The following is a 26,145-nucleotide window of genomic DNA, read 5'->3' on the forward strand; positions in this document are numbered from 1 at the left end:
TTCCTTTCTGTACCCTTTTTTGCTGAGTCCTGCCTCTTTGAGTGTGAGTCCGGATCTCTCTGTCCCTCCTGAACTGGAGCTTTCTTTTCTTGCTTCGGAGGAGAGCAGCAGTTTCTAAGCAGTTGCTGCCAGCCAACCAGCAGTGTCACCTAATGCAGGCAGCTGTGCCCTCTCCCTGCTAGCACTCACTAGACGACTTCTGTTCAGTGATGCCCAGCGACATGACTTTGAATGGGGTCTCCTTTGGGCCAAGCCAGCTGAGGCCACAAGCCAGGCATTTGGTCAGCTTAGTCCTTGGTCTGCCCTGGCCACCTCCGGCACAGGGAGGAAGTAGGGAGGGAGTCAGCTAGCTGAACCCAGGCTCCCAGCCAGGCGCACCCCTCCTTTTTTTTTTTTTTCTCCTGCTCGAGGAGTCTGTGCACTTACTCAGCAAGCCTTTATTAAGCACCTTCTGTGTATACTCAGGGGAGACCCTCCCTCGGAGAGAGGGAGAATGGCGCTGAGACCCCTTGCCAGGAGCCTGGCAAGCTTAAAGAGCTCTGGTTCTCAGAACCTTTTCCTTTTTGACTGCAAGCTCGACATCCGCTGGAGCCCCCTGATGGGAAGCGACTGGAGATGGGAACAAAGAGACTGTTAGCATTAATGAGGCCCATTGAGCGGTGTTTCCGCAGTCTCCAAAGGAGGGCAGGTTTTTCCTCTTTCATTTCAGAAAGTGACAGCTGACAGGGGCCGAATACAGACTATTTTTGGCTCTCAGAACTTCAAGATGCTCTGAATCCTTTCTCCTCAGCTCCCTCCCTGCAGTCCTGTCATTATTGTCGCCCCCCACAAGGAAATAAATAAAGCCTTTTGATCTTCACCCAGTCAGGCTGAGAGTAAGCTGTAAACAAAAGTGAACTTGTGACATGGGGGTGGGGGAGGGATGTTGGCAGCTCGCTCCTCTGCCCCTGAAAAAAGAAGCATCCTGCCTCCTGTGGCAGGATGCCCACCCTGTGGGCACAGTGCCCCAGCTGCCACTGCCGAGAGAGCTGACGCCTCACTGGCCATCGCAGACCGGAGAGGAGCCATTTTGGGTGCCCTCTTCCCCAGGCTGTCACCTGGCAGGGACTGAGTGGCCCTGACAAGCAGCCCTGCTTAGAACCTCCAAACCCCAGGCCAGCAGGGACCAGTAGGAACTTGGAGAGACTTCCGCGTGAGAATTGGCCCGGTTCCGGCTGTCTAAGATGTGAGACTTTGGAAAGTTGCTCTGCTCTTCTAATCTTTAGTGACCTCATTTGTGAAGTGGGACCATCGTGATGGTACCTGCCTCCTAACACAGTAGCGGGGATTCATGGGACAGCCTGGCACTCAGCACGAGCCCTGGCCCATGAGACGTGCCCACTGCATGCTAGCCAGGCTTGTTTCTGTTGGGGCTGAGGTTGGCTCCGAGCTGGAGGCTCAGCCTGACGCCCCGTGCACCCTGCCCCGCAGGCCGCAGGCGGGAAGTCTAGGAGGGCAGGTTGGCTTGGCACTGACGAGCTCCCTCTCCTTCTCTGCTCTCCTTCCCCTTCTCTCTCTCTAGGGGACACTACACAGAAAATGAGAACTGCTCACTACCCTACCCCAGCCGAATTGGACGCGTATGCTAAGAAGGTCGCAAACAACCCACTGACTATAAAAATCTTCCCCAACAGTGTGAAGGTTCCCCAGCGGAAACACGTTCGTCGTACTGTGAACGGCCTGGACACATCGGCCCAGCGCTACAGCCCCTACCCGACTCAGGCCGCCACCAGGGCAGGCCTGCTGGCCATTGTCAAAGTGCCAGCCAAAAGCATACTCAAGGACTTTGACGGCACCCGAGCCCGGTTGCTCCCCGAGGCCATCATGAACCCCCCAGTGGCGCCCTATGCTACTGTGGCACCCAGCACTTTAGCCCACCCCCAGGCCCAGGCTCTGGCCCGCCAGCAGGCCCTGCAGCACGCACAGACCCTGGCCCACGCCCCTCCCCAGACGCTGCAGCACCCTCAGGGTATCCCGCCACCCCAGGCGCTGTCCCACCCCCAGAGCCTCCAACAGCCTCAGGGCCTGGGTCACCCTCAGTCCATGGCCCAGACCCAGGGCTTGGTCCACCCTCAGGCCCTGTCTCACCAGGGTCTCCAGCACCCCCCCACTCCCTTGCTGCATGGAGGCCGGAAGATGCCAGACTCAGATGCCCCCCCGAATGTGACCGTGTCTACCTCAACTATCCCCCTTTCAATGGCGGCTACCCTGCAGCACAGCCAGCCCCCGGACCTGAGCAGCATCGTGCACCAGATCAACCAGTTTTGCCAGACGCGGGCGGGCGTCAGCACTACCTCAGTGTGTGAGGGCCAGATCGCCAACCCCAGCCCCATTAGTCGCAGTCTGCTCATCAATGCAAGCACTCGGGTGTCGACCCACAGCGTCCCCACACCAATGCCTTCATGTGTGGTCAATCCCATGGAGCACACCCACGCGGCCAGCGCCGCGCTGCCCCCTGCGGGCCCCGTCAACCTGCCCGCAGGCCTCTCGCGTGCCCCCACTGGCTACCCTAGCGACCTCAAGCCAGTCGCCTGGAACCAGCACCAGCTGGCACACCTGCAGCAGATGTGCGGTGAGGCCGGTGGGACACCGGCCCCTGGCCTGACAGGCAAGCATGCAGCAGGACGCGAGTTGGCAGGGCCTGGCTTGGTGGGCAAGACCCCTGCCTACCCGCAGGAACTCTGCCTGGCACAGTCTTTCCATCTGAAGCCACCCCTGGAGAAGCCAACCCCGTCCCCACCCGTCAACGGCCTGGCCGCCCCACTGGCCTACCCCAATGGTCACTACTTCCAGCCCCTGTGGAACAACATTCTGCCCACTCCCAATAGCGACAGCTCGGGGTCTCAGGACCTCGCCGTGCCGTTCCACGGTGGGCAGCCCACGGGCGCACCCCTCGACTGTGCGGCGGTGGCTGCTGGGGCCCACTTCCGGGCAGGGACCGGGGGCGGTCCAGTGGCAAGCCAGAACAGCTTGATACAAACGGTGGATTACCTAAGTGGGGATTTCCAGCAGGCCTGCTTCCGAGAACAGAGCCTGGCCATGCTGAGCAAGGCCCACCGAGCCCCTGGCAACCGAGCCCCTGACCCCACAGATAGTCGAAGTCTTCATGTTCAGCACCCCGGGTATAGATAGGGAGCCCTGGTGCCCTCCAGTTCCACGTCATACGTCACCCTCCTAGGTTTAGTCTTACTTTTGAGTAATTGGATAGTTTCAAAGTTTCACTGCTCCAACGTGATCATTCTTAGATGTCTAAGAAAGGGAATTTAGTGGGATCTAATTGAGGACAGAGGGGGGTCCGTTTCGCCTTTATCTTCACCTGTACCAGCCCCAGCAACTTTTGGGTTTATGTTGGGACCCAATCTCAACTCCCAGCTTGACTCTCCATTGCCTGCCTACAAGTCCAGTTCCTGCCCCGTCTCCCCGCCACCTCCTGCCCACCATTTCCCACCAGCCTCCTTTCATCCTTACCTGCACCTCTCACCGTTGCCCTTAGGACTGAGGTATGGGCTAAGGGAAGGGTCCCCTTAGGCGAGGGAGTAGTCAGCATCCAGCTGCCAAAGCTAGGCCTCTCCCTGTCTCTCTGGGACTAAGAAGCCAGACTTCCCAAGTGTACTGGGAGCCGATTTCTTATTTACCCAAAGACCTCAAATCAAAACTGACCCTGTCTGCATCTCCCAGCCCTTCCTCAAGGCTATTTTTACACCTGCATTGAACCCAGAGCCACTGCACTCATCCTTGCCACTCCTCAAGGGCATCCTGCAGCATGTGGCCATGGCCTTGGGACATTGCAGGGCAGCGGGGGTGGGGAGCCTGTGTTTGTATTGATACCTTGGTTCCTAACTCCCTTTCCATCCCTAGAGCAATGCCAGGACATCTGGCATATCCAAGACCTTCCTGCCTGTTGTCTCCTGAGTCACCTGCTGCCCTCATGCCCCACTCTCCCCTCGCCAACAAAACAAACAAAAAAGCCAGTCTTACTTGAGGAATTAGGTAGTAGGTATGGGATGATCACATTGGAGTTTGGAATTAAAAACACTGAAAAAAAAAAGTTAAACTGCATTTGGTTCTCTACACTGGCTAAGAATATTGCTCTACACTGTAAGTTTTAAGCGTCCTGTTCTGTATGAATGTAGCGTGGGTTTGAATAGCAGTGTGTGTGAGCGGCCCCACAGGTGCATTCACTGTCTAGTCACCTTCCGCAGCCCCTCAGTTTAATGAAGGAAAAAAAACACAAAGCCTTAAGCTCTTTGACTTCTCCTTTACCAAATGAGCATGGTTCCAACAGCTGGAGACGGGCCTCTATTGGAAACAGCCCCTCCTGCCCCTCGCCCTTCCCTCACCCACCCCATGTTCAGTGTCCCATCCCCACGTGACAGTTAGTTGGCTAGAAACTTTAAACTTTTCTGTAACTTAGATTATGTTTTGTTGTAACATTTTGCTTCCTTCTGTTAAAGATACATAGTTGGGCTGTTGTTTTTTTTTCCTTTAAACCAAATAAGCCCTACCCTTTCCTCTCCTCTCTGGGGAATGTGAGCTGATGTTATTTAAGATTCTTGGTTTTGTTTACTATACTATCCACTGTTCTTTAGCCAGAAATTCTCTAGTGATCTGAAGCAATGTGACTGAAGACCAGTTTTTAAATTATGTGTTGGCAAGTTGCCTTATATTTAAAAAGAGAAAAAAAACAAGGAAAAATCATGCCTGATTGTGTTATGCCAAATGATAGCAACATGAAGTCCTAATTTATTGCTCCCCGCTGTCTTGCTGCCGTCTGTAGACACTGGTACCTTCCTGTCCTGAGCCCCCAGGAGCACCAGCAGCTTCTGGTGCGATGCCTTCTCCCAGTGTACTGGCCTCCGTCTCACCCAGGGGCCCCTTCTCTTGAGTTAAATTCTGTGAAAGGACACTGCTGTCTCAGCTTATCCCCTGCTTGATCTCCAAACCAGATACTTTTGCTGTAATTTTCTTCCAATGCCTCTCTCCCCAAAAGGTGAGCTGCCGTTTTAGGAAATTGGACCAGACACCAACTTGGGGGCTTAAAAATCAAACCTCAAACCCATCTCTTCCTGTGTAGGGGTGCATCTGAAGCTCTCACTCCCACCCCTAGTCTGCATGGAAAATGTACGGTGACCCCCTGCCCTCCACTACCTTCCCCTTTGGTGGGAGATGTTTCCTAGATCACCCTGAGCCCCTCTTCCCCTCTGCCAGCCAACCCCCAACCAGCAATAAGGGCCCACGCCAGGGCCTCCTGTCCACACCCCCGCCTCCATTCCACACTGCCCCTAGAGAATAATCTGGGTCTCCTGCCGTCCACATACTGTAGCATTCATTCTCCATCTCCCTCATCCTCTCACCTGTGGTGGTTTATGGGTGTGATGGGGTTTTTAAGATTATTATAAACCAGTAAAAAGAGCAAACTCATCTTTTGATCTTGTCCTATTCGTTAATGCTTGTTTGAGATGATCTTTCTTAACGGTTTTTAATACTTTCTAGAAATAATTTCTCATTTTTAAAGGGCCTTCTAGAGTATTTGTCCCAGTCAGAAGCTCTCCCCACCCATCATCCCAGGGCAGGTGTGCTGAGTCAGCCCCTGCAGGGGGCATCCGCCTGACTGGCCGTCTGCCCTGGGCAGGGCTGCGGGGGGCTTGGTGGGACTTGATGGTTATGTTTGCCACCCTTCAGTGGAGGCCCAGTTTATTGTACTGCCGTGTTCAAGGACAATCAGTCACTGAAAAATGGGGATCTGGTTTGTGAATAAGCTGACTTAAGACTGAATGTCCCTCCCCTCCCCCTTGAAAATCTTGAAATTTCTGAGGACCTCTGACAAGTGATAAGTGTTGTAATAATCTGTAACATGAAAAGTGGCCCTCTTGGCAATTTCAGTCTTAAAAGGTTGAGTACTGATAGATTTTCTTTTTTTTGTCTCCAGGGGGTGGGGGTGGGGGTGGAAGCCCACAACAGCTCTTTAGGTGTCCCCTTTTCTGCTGAGTTTGGGTCTGGACTAAGATGTGATGGAGGGAAGGAAAGATCCCACAGGTTGTAGAACTCAGTGAGTGTGCAATCAGATGGTTAATAGGTGGTTCTCAAAACTGATGGGAGTCGAAAACACCTTGAGCATGCCCTTGTCTGTGGGGTGTTTTTTCATGAAGGTACTTTTTGCCTTTACTCTTCATTCCATCTGTGTGAAAGAAAACCAACAGTCAGCCTAGAGTAACAAGGCTGAACAGAGTAGACAGTTGAGCCCCACTCACACTGTGATGCAAAACCCGCCTTGAGTTCCATAAGCAATTATGACCACCTGCAGAGGCACGGAATCAGCAGTATGGGTTTGGGGTCAACCAAAGGAGGGACCAACCTGTATGACCCTACCGCCTGGAGTGGTGCAGTGGCACAGTGCTGCCAGCAGAGAGGACTTGATCTGGGGAGGTGGGGGTCTGGCTTCTGCGGAAAGGCTAATGCAGAAGAGGTTCCACCTGTTGGTGCTGGAAACCCAGGTCTGTGCTTAAGGCATTTCTTCTGCGAGAACCCACGGTCTTTTACCAGCTTCCAGGCCTCACTATACCAAGATGGTTTAGCTCATGAAAGAGCCATGTTTCTCAGCAAAGCAGCCAGGGCTTCGTCTCTCTCTAGATGAGTGAATTTGACCTTTTGAAGGCTTTGGTTAGTTCCTCAGGCTTGCTGTCTCAGGCATAGGCCTTTCCTGTCACTTCTGATAAGGGCTTTTCCACCTGAGTCTCTGGCTGGCAAAGTAGAGACGGCAAGTTACAGCCTTTGAACCTTCTCCTTCCCATACTGAGCCTGAACAGTATTTTCCATACACAGGCCTCTTAGGGCCAGGCAAGAGTAAGGCACTTTATGCTGATGAGTTAATCTTTACAAATCTAGCAGGATTACTCTCATTTTACCAGCGAGTAAGGATGTCATGTAGCTAAGTAACTTGCCAAAAAGCAAACATAGCAAAGATCTAAAACCAAATCTATTGCCAAAAGTAAAGGAAGCTATTCTAGGGATTGCTGGAGCTTAAAACAGAATCCAGTGATAAGGGGAAGAAAAATCCAGGCCCTGCCCCAAAATAGCTGGAAGATAACTGAAGTCAGTTCAAATATGGATAATCACAGGCACCTCCTTTGAGACCTGTATGAAAAGCAAGTATGGATGGGGAAATCCAAGTGCTTTGAATACCTTGAAGGCTTTGGAGTTAGGCTAACATTCACCAAGTGCTCACAGTCATCCCTCATTATCCACAGGGAATTGGTTTAAAGAATTCCCCGAGTCCACAGATGAACAAGTCCTTGATAGAAAATAGCATAATATTTGCATATAACCTGCACACATTTTACCACATGCTTTAAGTAATCTATAGATTATAATATGTAATACAATGTAACACCATGTAAATTTACCCATGAGTAGCCAGTAAGTTTTGCTCTTTGTAGCTTTTCCCAAGTGTTTCCAGTTTACTCTTTCTTGATTGAATTCAAGGATGTGGAACCCACAAAGGACCAACTGTATCTTGTGCTAGGTGGGAACTTGGACTGTCTTCATCACAGCTCACTAAGGTCCTTTTATTAACTATTGCACTTAAGTGAAATAATGCATATAAAATGCTTAGCAGTGTCTGCCATATCAAAAGTACTCAATGAATGGTAGCTACTATCATTAGACCAAGAAACACCTGCCAAAGGACAGGCACTAGTCTTTGGTGGGGTATGAATCAGGGACTATAGCCCTTATTGTGTTGAGCCTGCAGCTCCCTCATAGAATCACCAGAGGGCAGCAGCAGGCAACTCTTCCACACAAAGCCCCTTGCAGTCCCTCTGTCTTCCACCAGAGGGCGATCCGTGAGCGCCATTGGATTCGGGCCAGAACGGTTGCAGGCCCCCCCCACCCCCACCCCCGTCCCTTGACTTCACCCTAGGGCCTAGCCTTCCAGGACCCTAAGCAACCCGGAAGAGTCAGGCTGGAACCAAGTTAATAAATACAATTCAGGATTTATTAAAAATCAGGGCTCCCCGCTGTGCCCTCCTGGCACTAAGTAAATAAATAACCAGAGGGGACACAGCTGGGGAAAGGATAAGAGAAATCTGATCTCAAGATTATTTTAACTACCCCCTCAGTTTCCCAACTCCCCCTCCCCCCTATGGCTCTTGGGACATAGCACCAGCAGGCACCTCGGTCCCGGGAAGAGTGTAGCCGGCACCAAGGCGTGTCTGCCCTGTCCAGGAGACAGGTCCGGGGGCTCGCTGGTTTCCAAGCCCTTGATGACCCTAAGACCTGCTCTTCCCCGAGGTCAGAGCTGAAGCACCAATAGGAGGCACCTGAGGGTGGTGGGGAAGGAGGGAGGGGGAACGGGGTACCAGAGCCTCGGCAGCAGCAGCAGCTGTAAGGGGGTCCGGCCCCCTCTCCAGGCTCAGCCATGCCCGATGGAGGTCACTGCCCTCCCCCCTTCTCCTGCTGCTTGGTCTGCTCTCAGCTGAGGATCTTTCGGGGCAATTCAACAGAGGCACGGATGAAGACCGCATCATCCCGCACATAGTTTCGCTTGCGGATATCCTGGTGGGAGATGAACTTGGGGTAACCAAAGCCCAGAGAACTCTCATCCAGGGAGCCCCGCCAAGTGCCTGGTTTTTGGAAATTCTTCCAGTTTGGGTCAGGGTGAAAGGTCTCAGTGACATGCTGTGGCTTCGCCAGCCCAGGGTCACTCTGATCCAGTAGGGAGAAGGTCACACGGCGGGCGAAGGGCCACTCGAGGAGATTGTCAAAGGCACCTGGCAGCACGCGAATGTAGAGTGAGAGGTGGGTGCCCTCGCCACTGCCATTGCCGTTGAGGAACGCAGACACCTGCAACTTGTAGCCGTACTTGTGCGTGTAGAAGGCAGGGCTGAAGCACTCGAGGTTGGGCTTGGCTTTGGCCTCCTGGAGCCGGCGCCCGTAACTGCCAATCTTCCAGATGAGCACGCCATCACTGCCCACCGACAGCTCCTCCAGCTCTCTTCGTAGCTCCTGCAGCTCCTGCCGCTGCCGGCTCACCAGGGCACACATCATGGCCAGATGCGGCTTCACGCTCTCCTCCACGTGCCGTGCCATCGCCAGCTTAGGGCACTGTCGGCAAAGCCCCAGGCCATGGGGGAAAGAGAGGAGAGTGAGTAGGGGCGAGTTCAGGCGAGAGGGGAGGAGTGGATACAGGGTAGTGGGCACTGAGCCCTGAATGGGGAAAACAAGGCACTAATAAGGCTGGAGCCGGCCAGCAGAGGAAGGACTGGGCCTTCCGGGCAGCACGGCAGGGACCACTCAGGGCCTACGTCTGAGGTCTCAAGCACCAAGAAGGGAGCTGAGGGGAAGGAAAAAAGGCATCTCACCCTGTGCTTGCAGCCGGAGTCTTTGAACGGGCACAGCACCAGGGCGGTGCTACAGCTGTCCTTCAGGTGGCCTGGCAGGTCCTCCCGAGCCACGGTGCCCACGCCACACTGGTTGGGGCACGGCACAGGCAGCCTTGGGCACTGGTACTGGTGACTCTATGGCCCAGAGGCAGAGCGGAGCAGTCAGCGGCCCAACTCCCTGCTCCTGGTCCCGCGGACTCCGCCCGGACTCAGGAAGGGCCTACCTGGATGGTGTCGAAGACGAACTCCTTGGTGCAGTAGGTGCAAGGCTGGGTGCGCTTGGGGCACTCGGAGGTGGCATGCTGGGCCAGCAGCCGCCGCATCATGCGGGCACCACACTTGTTCTCACAGTACACGCTCTCTTGCGGGCACACGCCCTCGTGGCTCTGCGGAAGCGCGGGGGCGGGGGCGGCCCGCTGAGTCTTCAGGGCTCCCCGACCCCGGGTGCCCCGCCCCCTCCCCGAGGCCCCACCCACCTCGAAGGCCTCCCCGCTGAAGTCGCAGCCGCAGAACTCGCACTTGAGCCGCCGCTTGGGGCAGTCGTGCTGCAGGTGCGCAGGCAGGTCTCGGCGGCTCAGCTTGGCGGGGCAGCGGTTGGGGCAGGGCACCACGTTGAAGCTGCAGGTATTCAGGTGGCCCTGGTGGGAGGGGCTGAGTTAGTGCCTGCCGGGGTCGGGGTGTGTCCTGCCACCCGGGGCAGAGGCTCACCTGTAGGTGCCGAAGGGGGCCATTCCAGCGGCAGCCCTCCTCGCTATGGATGCAGCGGATAGACAGGCCCAATACCTGCACCTCCAGTTCTGGGTCCGGGTAGATCTGGGGTCACGAGGAGCAGTGATCAGGGACAGCGCCTGCGACAGTCCCCAGTTCCCGCCCACTCCAGCCCGCCCCCCCCCCCCCAAGGCTCCCTCAGAGCCAGGAATAACCTCCCTCCCGCTAAACTCCCCTCAAGCCCAGGCATACAGAGCGCAGCAGGTGGAATCTGCTCCAGCCTCAGATTCTGGGTTCCCCAATTCCCTGACGCACGGCGCTCCCTCTGGGGTTGACAGCCAGTCAGCCTGCCCAGCCCCTGGCGGCCCCCACACCATCTGCTTCCTTCTCCCTCGTAGAGGGGTCCTGGCCCTCAGCCACAGGTCTGGCCAGCCACCCAAAGAGGAGGGGAACACTTCTGGTGGGCACAGAGAAGCTCTGTGCACCCCCACAAGCTGGGCATTATGCCCGCCCTCCAGGGCAAACACGGGCCTCATTTGCAAACTGGCCTGGTAGGAGGGAACAGGCCACCTTTGTCGGGGCGCACAGCACTGGGTTGACATTGGCCCTGAGCCCACTGGCTGCAGCGGCAGCTCCAGCCTCCACCAAGGGCGGCAAGAGCCTGTACCTGGCACGGTGGACTCACCTTGGCATAGTCCAGAGGAAGCTGGTCCTCCGGGCACTTGAAGACTCCTTCACTGTGAAAGGGGAGGGGACAGGGTCACAGAGCTGGAGGGGAGACCCGGGGCCACCCTCCCCACTCCGAGCCAGAACAGCCTCTCTGTCACCAGATGGTTCCCAGGCAGCCTCACCTGAGAGGGCAAGTAGAGGCCTGAGGCTACCCACTTCTCCAGGACCCCCAGAAGAGCACGGCTCCTGTCCTGGGGAGGGGGGATCTGGGCCCAGCGGAGGCAGAGGCAGCTGCCTCAGGCAGCATTTGGCCAACAGGTGGCAGCTGGCACCCCTCCCCCCAGGACGGCAGCTGGACTGGGAAAGGAACAGGCTGCCCAGCCACCCAGTCCCCCAGGTTGATGTTCACTGGCTGGGCTGGAAGCTCACAGGGGAGGGTGAGATGGGCTGAGATTAAGTGCCAGGGCTGTCCAGTCCCCATGAGGGTGCCCAGCCAACATCCCAGGGCAAAGGTCAGCTTGGGACCACCTTACTCCACCTCCCCCTCCTCTAGGTGGGTGTGTCTTCTAAAGCAAAGAGGAGGAGGATGCCCCAAGGTCCTGTGTTTACACTCCCACCCCATTCTCACCACCTGCCTCAGAAGGGCTCAGTGTTCCCATTTGGCAGATGAAAGAACTGGGGCTCCCAGGTGAACTGGATACACCTGCCTGATTCCACAGCTCAGTTTCTACTACCTTGCACACAGAAGAGAGGCTAGTCCCAGAAAAACTGGCCAGACAAGCACAGCCAAGACTCTGTTCACTGCACAGTGGGCATCCGAAGCCTGCTGACCCAGTCCGCTGCCCTCGGGTCCTTCACCAACCCCACACCAGGTTGTCAGTACTCCAGGAACCTGTGGCATGCCTTCTCCTGCCAGCATGGCCTTGCTGACCCCAGCCAGGACCAGTCACTGCTGCCTGGCACAGCCTAGGCAGGGCAAAGGCGCACCCAGCAGGACTGAAGGCCCTCAGGCCTGGCATTTCTGGCAAGTCTGAGTCAGGTATGTAGGTAGGTGGGAGGGCAGGCCAGGACGAAAGGTGGAAGCAGAGGCCACACGGCGCCCCTGTCCAGGATGGCACTTTGCAGGCCGAAGGCAGTCCCCTGCTCCCTGTGTGTGGTCAAGGGATTTCTAGCACCCATCTCCTCCCCTGATCCCACGACTACTACTGGCCATGCTGCCAATGCCCAGACGAATACATGCCCAGGCACTGAGGAGGTGTGCCCATGCCCACGGGGCAACCAGCCTTCCTGGACCAACCTGAGTAATAGCCCTGGCAAGAGCAGGGGACAAGGGGTGGGCCTGGGGGAGGGGGGGGGGTCTGCTTGACTGCTTCTGGAATGTGCTGACTTCGTGGTTCTGGAGTCAGGGAGGGGGGCTGAGGCAAGTCCCCAGGCTTTAGGCATAAGATTAGCCTGGGCAGCTTGGGGCCCAGCCAGAACAAAGGTTCCCCCAGGACGGCGGACACCCTAGCTGTTAGGGTGGGCGGGGCAGCGCCCGTCCCACCATCCCTTCCCTTCCCGGGCTTCGGAGTGAGCCGCGGGGTGGGGGGAGGCTGGGGCCGAGCGCTCTAGGCTATGCAGTGGAGGCCCAAGCCCAGGGGAGAAGACAGGATGGGGGGAGGGGGCTGGGGGAGAGGAAGAGGGGATTTCCGGGAGGGGGAGGGGCAGAAGCCGCCGAGAGGGGCAGAAGGGAGGGAAACCAGCCTGACAGCCCCCTCCCGCGATCCTCCCCCGAGGCAGGCAGGGTGGGTCAGCTGAGGATGGGGGGAGGCTCAGCTGGCCCCATCTGGAAACCAGAGGGCCGGGGAAGGGCACGGGAGAAGACAATGGGGCTGTGTGTCGGTAGGGAGCGTGTGTACACGGACGGGAGGAGGGAGGAGGGGAGGGAAAGGGAGGAGGGGAGGGAAAAGGAGGAGGGGGCCCGCACCGCGGCTCGAGCAGGAGCATATGTGAGGGCAGGACCGGTCCAGGCAGCCGGGAACACAACAAAACAAAGGGGCCTGCGGAGATCGCAGGGCTAGGGGCCGCGGAGGACGGAGGCAGGGAGCCTTTCAGGCACGAGCCCCAGAGGTGCTCTCGCAGCCTGGGCCCCGCGAACCCTCAGTATACAGCCTCCTGACACAAGGCAGCGGCTGGCCCACCTTCCCCGGGGCCCTCGACGGACGACCCCAAGACCCGGGCTCCCTCTTCCGGCCTCCCCACGTCCCGGACGGTGCAGTTCCCAGCGCGGGCTGGAGACTCAGGACAGCTCAGGGCGCCCAGAACTCGATGAGGGCCCAAGAGCCGAGGGACTGATGAGCAGGGGCGGGAGACGGCGGGGTGCGGGGCCCTCCCTAACGATCCAGACTACCCGCCGTACCCAAGACCCCCAGGGGCGGGGAGGGGCACCCAACAACGGGCTCCTGCTTCACTGAAGATCGGGGCGTCACAGTCCTTCCCCTATCGTTCGAGCACAAACGGCCCGCGCTGACACCCCCCTCCCAGTTAGGTACTTGTGCGCCTGTAGGTTGTTGCGCGACCCGTGGGCAAGTCGCATTTTTTCTTTGAATCTGTGAAATGGGAGAACAATAGCTGCCGTTCTGGGAACATCGAAAGATGAGAAGGGCTTAGATGGGTGAAAACTCCGGAGGCTTAAGGCTCCGCGAGGAACGGAGGGTTTAGTCTTCCTCTTCCCAGAAGGATTCAAAGTTCAAGGCTGAGGCCGCTCTAGCTCTCAGGTGAGGGGGAAGGGCCGGCCGCAGGTCAGGAAGGGCGTCCTTTCCCACCTCCACCCCACGGGAAGGCACGGGATTCGTCCCACCCGGCGCGTAGCACGCGGGACCCGACGGATTCATGCGTGGGGGGGTGGCCCTCCCTCGGGGCGTGACGTCACCGCAGCCCCGTGACGTCACGGTGGGCACCCCTGAGGTCACCGAGCCGCGGCACAGACAAAGAGCCGGCATGCTCCCGGCCCCGGCCCTCCCGGGGCAGCGTCTCCCGTCCCCGCCGGCCGGCCGTCCCCGCTCCCCCCGCCCCCGGCCGCACCTGAGGAACTCCTGCAGGCAGGTGTCGCAGAAGCGGTGGCCGCAGGTAGAAACCTGCACGGGCTCACGCATGGGCTTCCCGCACAGCGGGCAAAGCAGCCGCCGCTTGGGCTTTTCCAGGAACTTGTAGTCGAAGCCGGGCATGGCGGGCGGGCACGGGCGAGCGGGGCCGGGTGCGCGGAGGCCCCACAGCCCGTGCCTCGCTCCGGCCGCGCTCCCGGCTCCGGGCGGCGCCGACTGGCGACCGGGGCCCGCTCGCGGCCCCTGAGCCCGCCCGCCGGAAGAGGGGGCGGGGCTGCGCCCGCGCGGTCCTAGCGCCCTCTCCGCCGCGCTCCCCACCCACCCGGCCGGCCGGCGGCTTCGGGGTCGGCGCTCTGCCAGACTCGCCACCGCCGAGGAGCAGGGGTTCCCCCTTCCCCTGGGGAAGAAAAACCGAGGCCCCGCTTCTCTCCAGGGCTGGGGAGGTCGGAAGGAGCTCGGACGCTGGATGGGACGGAGGGCCTCGGGGGACAGGCCGGGCCACGCCACAAAGATTCGCTTCTCCGGAGTCAACAGCTCGGTCTCGGGGGCCACGTGTCGCCCAGGGGCCCGGGGCTGCAGCCTCCAGGTGCTAGGCAGCTGAAGCATAGCAACCAGATCCGGGGAGTCCAGCTGGGCAGGGAGGCCGGGCTGGGCCCCGCGCCAGAGGAACCTCGGCCCCAGCCTCAGGCTGCGCCCACATTCCTCCCTTGACCGCGGCTCTGCTGCCCAGATCAAGCCCAGCCCAGCCCTGGGGTGGCCGCCCCCACCCCTGAAGAGACCACACTCTAGGCAGGCAGCTGTTTTTTTGTTTTTTTTTTTTTATTGGCGCTACCTCCCAGTCATCTGGGAAACTAGTCTGGTCCAGCCAGCTACCCCTTCTCCCAACCTGCTTTGGGGGACTGGCATGGAGTGTACTGCAGCCCATGCACTCCCGCAGGGGAAGGGAGGCACTCAAAAATTATGTAACCCCCTGCCTCTGGATATAGGAGTGGGGGCGGGAGGCAGCGCTCCTGGGACCTCCCTGCCCCGGGCGATGCAGGGGCTAGGTCGCTGGAATGGCCAGTCCAGGCAGGCCCCAGCTTGCGCTAGTCCAAAGCACGGCGCTGCTCTCCCAGTAGACACCAGGGACTTACTTTCTAACTGGGGGAAGGGGCAGGGTCTGGGTGGCGCCACACAGCCACCTCCAGCCTTTTTCTGCAGAGGCTCCGGAGACCACCCGGCTTCCTAAAGTCACTCTGGCCTCCAGCTCTAGCCAGACTGAACCCTGGGGACATTAACTAAAGATAAGAAGGGGTGGGGAGGGGAAACTAGGATGCTGGGGGAGTTGGGTGGGTTGAGTTTTACATTTGTTGTTGTCTAGTCGCTAAGTCGTGTCCCAATTCTTTGTGACCCCATGGACTGTAGCCCTGTAGGAGCTCGCTAAGCTCCTCTGTCCAGGGGATTTTCCTGGCAAGAATACTGGAGTGGGTTGCCAGTTCCTACTCCAGGAGACCTCCCCGACCCAGGGATCGAACCGAGCCACCAGGGAAGCCCATATCCAGAGCCAAAAGCAGAGCAGGGGTTTTACTGGTCCTTATACCCCACTGATGATAAAATCCAGTGTGGCGCCTGCACTTTTCAAGACCATTCACAGGAGAAGCAATATCAGGGTAGCCCAGCAGTGTATCCAGGTGTGTCAAGGGGGGACTGGCTCATCCGTGACAGCTGGGGAATACAAAAGAGAAATCCCTGCAGCCTCCCAGAGAGCAGTGCCTCCAGCAAGCCTTAGCTCCCTCCATTCTCCCACACAGGGCCCTGGACTCTGGACCCTGCCAGGCCCAGAAACAGAGGTTCAAATGGAAACTGGACTTGAGGGCTGGAGGAGAAAGAATGCGTTTGATCCCCAGGGAGCAGAGGGGGCAGCCCTTCAGTGAGGCCCAAGAAGTGCCTACCCTTGCCCACCCTGGGAGCTCACTTTGGCCCTGCAGCTTCTGCTTTCATTTATCTGGGAGCTGAAGATGCTTTTAGCAATTTGGGGTGTGACCACTGGGGATGTGAGTATGGGCAGGAGCCAGCTGGGTTAACCCTTGTGTGGGTGAGGGTGAAGTTATAACTCACGGCGGATAGCCAGGAGAGTGTTGCCATGGCAACAGGACACAGAGGTCACTGTGTAGGGCTGGGTCTCATCCAGCTGCACTGGCCTAGGGAGTGCGGCGTCCTCATCTCTCCTTCCCAGGCGACCTCGGGCCCCTTTGCCCCAGGAGTACACTTCACCTTCTGCCAAAGAGAATCCCAAGGAAAGCAATGGGACAAGGACAGAGTTTAGCAAGCAGCTAGCCTCCTAGATTGCCCTACCAGCCCCCACATGGGGTTGCTGAGTTCAGCAGCCCTGAGCATAACCCCCCACTGCCCAAGGGTCTGCCCACACTCTCATCTGTCCCCATAATGTCCATTGATCACCTGCCCCAATGGCAACAGTGAAGGCATCCCCACAGGCCACCATCGCTATCTTGATGCCCTGGAGGCCCTGGACTTGACAGGGTGCCCGGCTGACCCGGCGAGCATTGGTACCCAACTGCCCATGCTGATTGCTGCCGAAAGTGTAGCAGTCACCAGAGGCTGTAGGGGAAGAGAGGGGTAAGGAAGAAAAGGGCCCAAGGAAGCCAAGATAGCCTGCCTTTGGCCTCCTGTGTCCAGGTCCCGCTTACCAGTTACAGCAGCTGAATGAGCAGTGCCCAAATCCACACTCAGCAGGGGCTCCTGGTCCAGGGGTGCAGAACCTAATGGAGTGAAGTTCAGGGCCTCCTCCACTTGCTGGTGTAGGGCAGGCTCCTCCCCTAGGGAGAGGTGGTCCAGGCCCAGCTTGTTGAACCTGAGGACAGAGGCAGGAGCCAGTTCAACTGACATACTTAATATAGACTGTCCTCCCCCTCACCTATCTGGGCAGGAGCTGGTGCACCAGGGGACAGGCCCCCTCTCTGGGCTGAACTCATAGCAGGTTGGGTTGATCAGGTCCCACCCTGGATTGAACTCAAGCCCTCCTCACTTCTAATCCTTGGTGGGAGGTAGGCAGTGACAGATGGAACCCTGGCAGCTAAGCGGGAGTGGGGGTGGGGTGGGGGGGTGGGGAGGTTAGCCATCTTAATGCACCTAATTACCTGCTGCTCCCACTTACCTGTTGCTCCCACAGGCCAGGGCTTGGCCAGGCACTGTGAGGATCACAGAGGAGTCAATGCCACATATAACCCTCTGGGCTTCCTGTCCTGGGGGCATGGGTACCTGCTGGGGGCAGCTGTGGGACTCCCTCGTGCCTAGTCCCAGCCGACCTATAAGGAGAAACCAGGACTGGGCTTGTCTGAGCTTTAGGACTGATGATACTAGGATAAAGAGGACACATGGAGAGGAGGTGACAGCATGAATGAAGGCTGTTTCCCAGGCTGAAATGCCCATCCTTGGCCCCTCTGTGGGTCAAAATCCTATTCCTCCTTTAAGGCCCTGTTCAGATACCAAATCTGTCTTCTCCAAGTGGAGCCTCTTGCCATTCCTTGGGTTCCCACACCTCTGGACCTTCGGGGGAGCCCTGCAGCTGTCTATCCTCTATCATGCTGGAGATATATCCTCTATGATCCCTCCTCCACTTAGACTGAGTCCCCTAGGAGGACAGGGACCCCATCTGTCTCTAGTTTCAATGCCCAGTCTGATGCCTGACCCAGAGAGGATCACAACAAATATGGGTGGAGAAATGAACTCTCTCTCGTGACATCATGAGCGCCCGAAGGAATCGACATCGTATTCGTCTTGTCCAGCACTCTGGACAAGGTGGGCGCATAGTGGGTGCACAACGAAGGTTTGTGGAGTGAACAAATGAATCGGAGAGAAAAGAAGGGCAAGGGAACAGGCCATGGGGTAGAAGATGGCTATGAAGGGGGTTCATGGCTATGAAACCACGGCTGGGGGTTCCAAAGGCTGGAACATAGTGAAAGCTTACCACCATCTCCGCGGCCCCAAGCAAATAGTTCTCGCTCAGTGGACAAGGCCAGCACATGAGAGGCCCCACAAGCCACCTGCACCATCTCATAGCCCAGCAGGGCCTCCACAATGGTGGGCTAGAGAGAAAGAGAGAGAGAGGAAGCGAGGGCAGACTGGGCAAGGGGCCTGGTTAGCCACCAGGCTTCGACATTTCCCGTAAGGATGAAGTTGGAAGTTGCAGATTCTCGTGAGGTGGCTGTCTCTTTAACTACCCCCCACATGTACCACACCCACTGGGGAAGCCTGGTCTTTCTGTACTTCCCCAGACGTTGCCCAGAACAGGTGCAGCCTGGAAGCTACTGGGACTGTGGTTGCTGGGGATTCCCCTGCCCCCAACCTGGGCGTCAGCTCTCAGATGTGGGCTCCTTGCCATCTCCCCACTTCCTCCTCCCCAGGGTGCAGGCAGAACCCACCTGGCTAATGTCATTGAGGCCGCCATGGCCTAGGCACCCGTTGCTACCACTGCCAAAGGTCATGATGATGCCTCGGTCTGGGGAAGGGGGCAGTGAGGAAAGGGAAAAGGAGACAGTTTAAGCTGTTCTTCCAGACAGACCAATGCAACCTTGGATTAGAGGAACGAGAAAAAGTTAGTTGGCAGCTAGGGCTGGAAGAACTGGGTGAGGGGAATCAAGGACAGGGTTCTTTCTTCCCCAAGTGTGTGACTCTGAACAAGTGACAGCTTCTGAGCCTTAGTTTCCAGATCTGTCAAATGGGAATCTAACTGCCTTGCCAGGTCAGCTAGGAAGCTTAAGGGAGATCTGTAAGTAAAGCACCTCCTGAAAGATAAAAGCGTGATTAGCAAATGACAGGCAATTGATGGAAATTGCTCTGGGGGCCTTCTTAAAGCCGAGTCCCCACAGGGGAGGGCTCTGACCCGCTCACCAGTCAGGCAGGCGGTGAAGAGGTCCCCGCAGGCCACGTGCTTGATAGTCACACCCGACTGACCCTCCAGGAAACGGGAGACGAACTGGGGCTGCTGCTGCTCCACCGCCCCCGGCAGGAGGGCGCCACCTCCCGCGCCAAGGGGCGGGGCCTGCGAGGGGACCGGGGAGGGCGTGGGCGGAGCCTGAGCGCTCAGCTCCGCACTCCGCGTCCCCTCGGTTCTGACCTACCCCTGCCGGCTGCTCACCTCCCAAAGGATGAGGCGCCCGGAGCGAGTGACGCCGGCCTTCTGCGTGCGCCCGGCTGCCACCTGGACCACCTCCGTGTTGAGCATGGGCAGCCGGAGTGGCGCGCTGAGCCCGCCGCCCCATGTGTACACCGACGACAGAGGTGGCGGGATGGCCGGCCGTGCAGGTCCCCGGGGGACGCCTGCGGGGACAGCTCATCAGGCCCGTTACATAGGTGCGAACGCCGCAGGGACCCCAGTGGTCGCCCCGCTCGCCCGACTTACCTCTGCACCGGGCGCTGGTGGTCCTGCTTCCTGTACTGCCCGGGGTCATGGGTGGCCCAGTGGCCAAGGGCTTCTCTGCCCTGTGGGACAGATGCGGTGGGCATCAGGACAAGGACCCTCCCTGACGATCCCAGACTAAGGCAGAGAGGACTGGCCCAGAGCACCCCTCTGCCCCAGACCTCCCCTGGGTGCCCCCCAACCCCTGCTTCCCAGGGCCCCCTCCCGCCCCCCTCGCTGCACCGGCCTCCGCATGCGGACACTGCCCAGGTCCGTGTGCAGGTTGAGGAGCGCCCGGATGCAGAGGGGCTGCGCCATGATGTGGCTGAGCGGCGGCCGCTGGGCGGGTTCCAGGCTGAGCAGACTCAGAACCAGCTGGCGCAGCTCCGGGCTGTATCGGTCAGAGATGGGCGCGAAGGTACCGCTCATGATCTTTAGTACCAGCGCTGGCAGGTTCTGTGAAGGCAGGGGAGCCTCAGCCAGGCTCTTAAATCAGTAGCACCCCAGCTCTAGCCCCTAGCCTGGTGGGGTGCTCGCAGCCCTGCACTCACTTGGAAGCCTTGGGTGTGGTAAGGGGACTCCTAGGAGGATAGGGGAACCAAACCCGGCTTTCAAGAACCTCTGACGGGGAGCTGCAGCCCTGTCCACTGGCTGCCTGTTGGGGAAAACTCAAGTCCTGCCCTTAGGAAAGTCCCTTATCTGATGGGAGAGTCCTACCCTCAGGAGTCTTCAGTTTAAGGGAGGACACACACCCTACCCTTAGGAACCCACAGTGTGAGAGGAGGTGCAGCCCAGGCTTGGAGTAACCCACCAACCAACTTGAAGAGAGAGACATAATGGTGCTTGTGGCCACGGACTTCAGAAGACAGAGGGAGGGATTTCCCAGCTGTTCCCCTTCAGGGGACTTACTCACCGCAGCCTCGAAGGCCCTCTTGAGGCTGGCCAACTCATAGAGGACACAGCCCAGGGCCCAGATGTCACTCTTCTGGTTGTAGGGCTTGCCCTCACACAGTTCTGGGGAAATGTAGCAGGGAGTACCCACCACCTGCAGGAGGGTAGCTGCTGTTAGAGCCGGAGTGGGAGGACCAAGGCTACAGCCCCAAAGCCCACTTAGAGACAGCATCCCTCCAAAGCAGGCCAAAGTGTTTACTCCTGCGGGACCACAGAGCCAGGGACCCAGGGGCCAAGATCTTGGGGGTGCAGGGGTGGAGACAGAGATGCCAAGTAGATCTGGCCCCCCAAAACCTCCAGCACCCTTGAGGGCCCCTCCACGCCAGGCACCGTGTAGGCCTTGCTCTTGCTGCTAAGGATCTTGGAGATGCCAAAGTCGCCGATCTTGACGACCATGCGGTGTTTATCGAGAAGGATGTTTTGGGTTTTGAGATCCCGGTGCAGGATGAGGTGGCTGTGGACGTGATGCAGCGCCAGCAGGATCTGCACGAAGAAGTGCAGGATGGTCTCCTCCTCCAGCAGGGAGTTACAGCGTTTCTGGATGAACTCGGCCAGGGTGCCGCCTGCAGCCACAGGGAACTCGTCAAGACCCAGGCTTCTCTGTGCTTAAGTCTTTCCTTTTATGAAACTAAAGGCCCAGACAGGGCAAGGAAGGTCTGCCGGTGTCACACGCCTGGGGTCAGAACTCTATATACCTCAGACCCTCAGCCAAGCCCACTCCAAAGAGGGAATCGGGGTTGTCCCAGTGGCGAGAGGCCCTCAGGCCAATGCAAGAAGGCTGTCCCACCTGGTGCGTACTCCATGGCGATCATGAGAGCCTTGTCCTCCAGGAAGTTCTCGTAGTACTCAATGACGTTGGGATGGTTGAGCAGCTTGAGCACCTGGCACTCGTTCTGGGCTGCCTGCCGCTCTTCCTTAGTCATCTGCTCTACAGGGATCTGCTTGATGATCACCAGCTTCTGATCAGCTTTGCGCAAGCACAGATGAACAATCCTGAGGACATGGAGTACAGGAGTAGGGACTGAGCCTCCAGCCACATATCAAGCAGGTCAGACTGGTGACTGGATGTTTCTTAGGATGGGGGAATAAGTGCCTACACTAAGAAGTCATCTAAGTAAGTGCACAGAACACGAATGAGGAGTAGGGAGAACAGACCACAAACTGTGCGAGACCTTTGGCAAGTCTTTTAACTTATCTGGGACTCAGTTTCACCATAGGCTCAATGAGGTAAAGTTAGTCTTGGTCTCAGTAAGTCCCCACAGACTCTGGAGTTAACTGCCTGGGTTCAAATCTTGGCTCCTCCTCTTACAAGTTATCTGGTCTTAAATTATGTGACATCAGGTTCTGAGAAAAAAAGGGTCATCTCACAAGGTAGTTGAGAGGATCAAATAAGAAAATGAAAGTTCTGCACTCAGCACACCGCCTGGCACATCAAAAATACTCAGTGAGCAGGAGCCATTCATTATATTATTTTCTTCCAACTCTGTCGTCAGTGTTCATAAAAGCAGGGTTTTGTTCTTTCTCCTTCACCACTATAGCCCCACTGCATAGCCTAGTGCGTACCCCAGCACTTAGTAAGAGCTCTACAAGTATCTGCTGAATGAAGGATTGTCTAAGTATCAAATGTCTATCTCCAGCTCACACATCTCCTCTGAGCCTCAGACTTACATATTCAACTATCTGTTTTGTATCTCTACCTGAATGGCCCACAAGCATTCTAAAATGTAACAAATACAAAACTCTTGATCCCTGACCTCAAAACTTTTCCTTCCTCAGTTTCTCCCGTCTCAGTAAATGATAACACCATCCACTAGTTATTAAAATCAGACACCCGAAAATCATGCCAGAATTTTTCTTCCATTTCACACTAACATATCTGTAAACGCTGTTTCTACTACCTCCAAAATATTGTGAACCCATCCATTTTTCTGTGTCTTCTGCTATAATCCTTGACCAAATCATCATTTCTTGCCTAAAATACTACACTAGACTTCAAATGGTCCTTTTCACTGTTGTCACCTCAAATCTAAATTCCACTGGCAGAATCAGTGACATTGTAAAAATGCAAATCAAATCAAGACCATTCCTTTGCTTAAATCTCTTTTCCTTGACACCCTAAGTAAATAAATTCAACTTCTTTACCTCTGCCTACAAGGCCATAGGGGCTTCCCAGGTGGCTCAGCAGTAAAGAATCTGCCTGCAACTCAGGAGATGCAGGAGTTAGCTGTGGGTTGGATCCCTGAGTCTGGAAGATCCCCTGAAGGAGGACATGGCAACCCACTCCAGTATTCTTGCCTGGAGAATCCATGAACAGAGGAGCCTGGCGGGCCACAGTCCATGGGGTCGCACAGGGTGGAACTAAAGTCACTAAAGTGACTTAGCACGCACACACACACACAAGGCCACAATCTGGTTCCCGCCCTCTGTGACAATCACATTTTATTCCATTATTTACCTTGCCCATTACATTCCAATGACATTAGTCTTCTTCTCAGTTCCTTGAATATTCTGAATTCTTTCCCACGTGAGGACGTTAGCAAAAGCTGTTTCCTTAGCCTGAGAAGTTTTGCTTTTTTCACTACGTATCAATCCTCATTCCTCAAGTTTTGATTTTAAATTTCACCTCTCAGAGAACTTTTCCTTAACCATCCCAAATGAACACTCCCTCGTGTTGTACTCTGTTCTCACAGTTTGTTAATCACTGCTTTAACAATGGCCTGTTTATAGTATAATTTTCCGGTAGTGTGTAAGCTCCAAGAAGGAGAAGACCACGCCTGTTTTGGTCTTAACTGTATCAGATCAGATCAGTCGCTCAGTCCTGTCCGACTCTTTGCGATCCCATGAATTGCAGCACGCCAGGCTTCCCTGTCCATCACCAATTCCTGGAGTTCACTCAGACTCATGTCCATCAAGTCAGTGATGCCATCCAGCCATCTCATCCTCTGTCGTCCCCTTCTCCTCCTGCCCCCAATCCCTCCCAGCATCAGAGTCTTTTCCAATGAGTCAACTCTTCGCATGAGGTGGCCAAAGTACTGGAGTTTCAGCTTTAGCATCATTCCTTCCAAAGAAATCCCAGGGCTGATCTCCTTCAGAATGGACTGGTTGGATTTCCTTGCAGTCCAAGGGACTCTCAAGAGTCTTCTCCAACACCACAGTTCAAAAGCATCAATTCTTCAGCGCTCAGCCTTCTTCACAGTCCAACTCTCACATCCATACATGACCACAGGAAAAACCATAGCCTTGACTAGACGAACCTTTGTTGGCAAAGTAATGTCTCTGCTTTTGAATATGCTATCTAGGTTGGTCATAACTTTCCTTCCAAGGAGGAAACGTCTTTTAATTTCATGGCTGCAGTCACCATCTGCAGTGATTTTGGAGCCCAGAAAAATAAAGTCTGACACTGTTTCCACTGTTTCCCCATCTATTTCCCATAAAGTGATGGGACCGGATGCCATGATCTTAGTTTTCTGAATGTTGAGCTTTAAGCCAACTTTTTCACTCTCCACTTTCACTTTCATCAAGAGGCTTTTGAGTTCCTCTTCACTTTCTGCCATAAGGGTGGTGTCATCTGCATATCTGAGGTTATTGATATTTCTCCCGGCAATCTTGATTCCAGCTTGTGTTTCTTCCAGTCCAGTGTTTCTCATGATGTACTCTGCATATAAGTTAAATAAACAGGGTGACAATATACAGCTTGACGTACTCCTTTTCCTATTTGGAACCAGTCTGTTGTTCCATGTCCAGTTCTAACTGTTGCTTCCTGACCTGCATACAAATTTCTCAAGAGGCAGGTCAGGTGGTCTGGTATGCCCATCTCTTTCAGAATTTTCCACAGTCTATTGTGATCCACACAGTCAAAGGCTTTGGCATAGTCAATAAAGCAGAAATAGATGTTTTTCTGGAACTCTCTTGCTTTTTCCATGATCCAGCGGATGTTGGCAATTTGATCTCTGGTTCCTCTGCCTTTTCTAAAACCAGCTTGAACATCAGGAAGTTCATGGTTCACATATTGCTGAAGCCTAGCTTGGAGAATTTTAAGCATTACTTTACTAGCATGTGAGATGAGTGCAATTGTGCGGTAGTTTGAGCATTCTTTGGCATTGCCTTTCTTTGGGATTGGAATGAAAACTGACCTTTTCCAGTCCTGTGACCACTGCTGAGTTTTCCAAATGTGCTGGCATATTGAGTGCAGCACTTTCACAGCATCATCTTTCAGGATTTGGAATAGCTCAACTGGAATTCCATCACCTCCACTAGCTTTGTTGGTAGTGATGCTTTCTAAGGCCCACTTGACTTCACATTCCAGGATGTCTGGCTCTAGGTCAGCTACCCCACATCCGAGGTCAGGGGAGGAGTGGCGGCCAAGAGGAGATACCCAGCGTCCGAGGTCAGGGGCAGCGGCCAGGAGGAGATACCTCACGCCCCCACGCCCCCACGCCCCCACGCCCAAGGCCAGGGGCGGTGGCCGGGAGGACCAACCCCACGCTGTGGCTGCACGGGCACAGGAGGGCCTAGAGGAGCTATTCCACGTTGAAGGTCAGGGAGGGCGGCGGTGAGGAGATACCCCTCGTCCAAGGTAAGGAGCATTGGCTGCGCTTTGCTGGAGCAGCCGTGAAGAGATACCCCATGCCCAAGGTAAGAGAAACCCAAGTAAGACAGTAGGTGTTGCAAGAGGGCATCAGAGGGCAGACACACTGAAACCATACTCACAGAAAACTAGTCAATCTAATCACACTAGGACCACAGCCTTGTCTAACTCAATGAAACTAAGCCATGCCCGTGAGGCAACCCAAGATGGGTGGGTCATGGTGGAGAGATCTGACAGAATGTGGTCCACTGGAGAAGCGAATGGCAAACCACTTCAGTATTCTTGCCTTGAGAACCCCATGAACAGTATGAAAAGGCAAAATGATAGGATACTGAAAGAGAAACTCCTCAGGTCAGTAGGTGCCCAATATGCTACTGGAGATCAGTGGAGAAGTAACTCCAGAAAGAATGAAGGGATGGAGCCAAAGCAAAAAGAATACCCAGCTGTGGATGTGACTGGTGATAGAAGCAAGGTCCGATGCTGTAAAGAGCAATACTGCATAGGAACCTGGAATGTCAGGTCCATGAATCAAGGCAAATTGGAAGTGGTCAAACGAGATGGCAAGAGTGAATGTCGACATTCTAGGAATCAGCGAACTGAAATGGACTGGAATGGGTGAATTTAACTCAGATGACCATTATATCTACTACTGCGGGCAGGAATCCCTCAGAAGAAATGGAGTAGCCATCATGGTCAACAAAAGAGTCCGAAATGCAGTACTTGGATGCAATTTCAAAAATGACAGAATGATCTCTGTTCGTCTCCAAGGCAAACATTCAATATCACAGTAATCCAAGTCTTAACTGTATACCCAGCACTGAAAACCTGACAAGTATAGCAGACGCTCAGCATTTGTTGAATGAATGAGTCAGGATTAAAGAACAAACTCTGCGGGGGCCCAGAAGGCCAGCCGGGGGCGTGACCTCCTTGGAGGCGGAGTTTCCCAACCAGGACTAGAACCGGAAGCCTGGGAGGGGCTTCCCGGAGTGGGCACTCACGCCTCGGGGCGGGGCTACACGGGCGGCGATTTTGAGGTCAGAATTGGGGGGCTGATTTTCCCTCTCCCCAAGCGCTTTCCTCCCCCAGAGCCCTGGCTCACCCGAAGGCACCTCTGCCCACCACTCGGATCCGCTCGTACTTCTCCATCTCATTTCTCAGAGTCACAATTCCGGAACCCCCAAACCCAAAGGCAGCGCGTGCGCGGACCCGCCCTCTCTAGAACCACGCCCACTGCCATTCAAGATAATTACGGGGCGGAGCTAGTGGAGCTAGGTGTTGGTTCGGCCTCTTATTTGTCTCTGCTCATTTGCACACTTCCTGCGGTCCGGA

At 55.9% G+C, this 26,145-nt stretch overlaps 3 protein-coding genes across 11 annotated transcripts in view; 1 reads left to right on the forward strand and 2 right to left on the reverse strand.

Moving 5' to 3' along the window:
* FAM222B (family with sequence similarity 222 member B) overlaps positions 1-5,460 on the forward strand; it is a 54,926-nt gene extending 49,466 nt beyond the window's left edge. For 4 of the 7 annotated variants that reach the window (XM_086360050.1, XM_086360054.1, XM_086360052.1 and 1 more), the window contains one exon: positions 1,562-5,460. In XM_086360050.1, the coding sequence (XP_086216176.1) occupies positions 1,562-3,171 (1,610 nt within the window). In that variant the 3' untranslated portion in view covers positions 3,172-5,460. The remainder of the gene's footprint in view (positions 1-1,561) is intronic. The other 3 variants (XM_086360056.1, XM_086360055.1, XM_086360057.1) reach the window with 1 other exon arrangement.
* A 2,550-nt stretch (positions 5,461-8,010) lies between these two features.
* Positions 8,011-14,087, reverse strand: TRAF4 (TNF receptor associated factor 4). Its single transcript, XM_086360049.1, has 7 exons — positions 13,860-14,087; positions 10,813-10,864; positions 10,128-10,232; positions 9,896-10,057; positions 9,644-9,805; positions 9,399-9,554; positions 8,011-9,141 (listed from the first exon to the last, which is right to left on the reverse strand). The coding sequence occupies exons 1-7, from the start codon at positions 14,000-14,002 to the stop codon at positions 8,509-8,511; spliced, it is 1,413 nt and encodes a 470-aa protein (XP_086216175.1). The 5' UTR covers positions 14,003-14,087; the 3' UTR covers positions 8,011-8,508.
* A 592-nt stretch (positions 14,088-14,679) lies between these two features.
* NEK8 (NIMA related kinase 8) lies at positions 14,680-25,980 on the reverse strand. 3 transcript variants are annotated; one of them, XM_086360046.1, is made up of 15 exons: positions 25,916-25,980; positions 21,016-21,221; positions 20,559-20,791; positions 20,191-20,322; positions 19,525-19,733; positions 19,281-19,360; positions 19,017-19,198; positions 18,770-18,920; positions 18,301-18,377; positions 17,847-17,964; positions 17,034-17,184; positions 16,567-16,730; positions 16,319-16,477; positions 15,977-16,135; positions 14,680-15,583 (listed from the first exon to the last, which is right to left on the reverse strand). In XM_086360046.1, the coding sequence occupies exons 1-15, from the start codon at positions 25,960-25,962 to the stop codon at positions 15,555-15,557; spliced, it is 2,097 nt and encodes a 698-aa protein (XP_086216172.1). In that variant the 5' UTR covers positions 25,963-25,980; the 3' UTR covers positions 14,680-15,554. The 3 variants fall into 3 exon arrangements, with proteins under 3 accessions (XP_086216172.1, XP_086216173.1, XP_086216174.1); XM_086360047.1 differs by lacking the exon at positions 25,916-25,980 and adding an exon at positions 22,684-23,883; XM_086360048.1 differs by lacking the exon at positions 16,319-16,477.
* Positions 25,981-26,145: the final 165 nt, after the last annotated feature.

The sequence above is a fragment of the Bos grunniens genome, chromosome 19, assembly GCF_055505025.1.
Source record: "Bos grunniens cultivar Pamir isolate PY7600 chromosome 19, Bosgru_T2T1.0, whole genome shotgun sequence".
Taxonomy (NCBI): domain Eukaryota; kingdom Metazoa; phylum Chordata; class Mammalia; order Artiodactyla; family Bovidae; genus Bos; species Bos grunniens.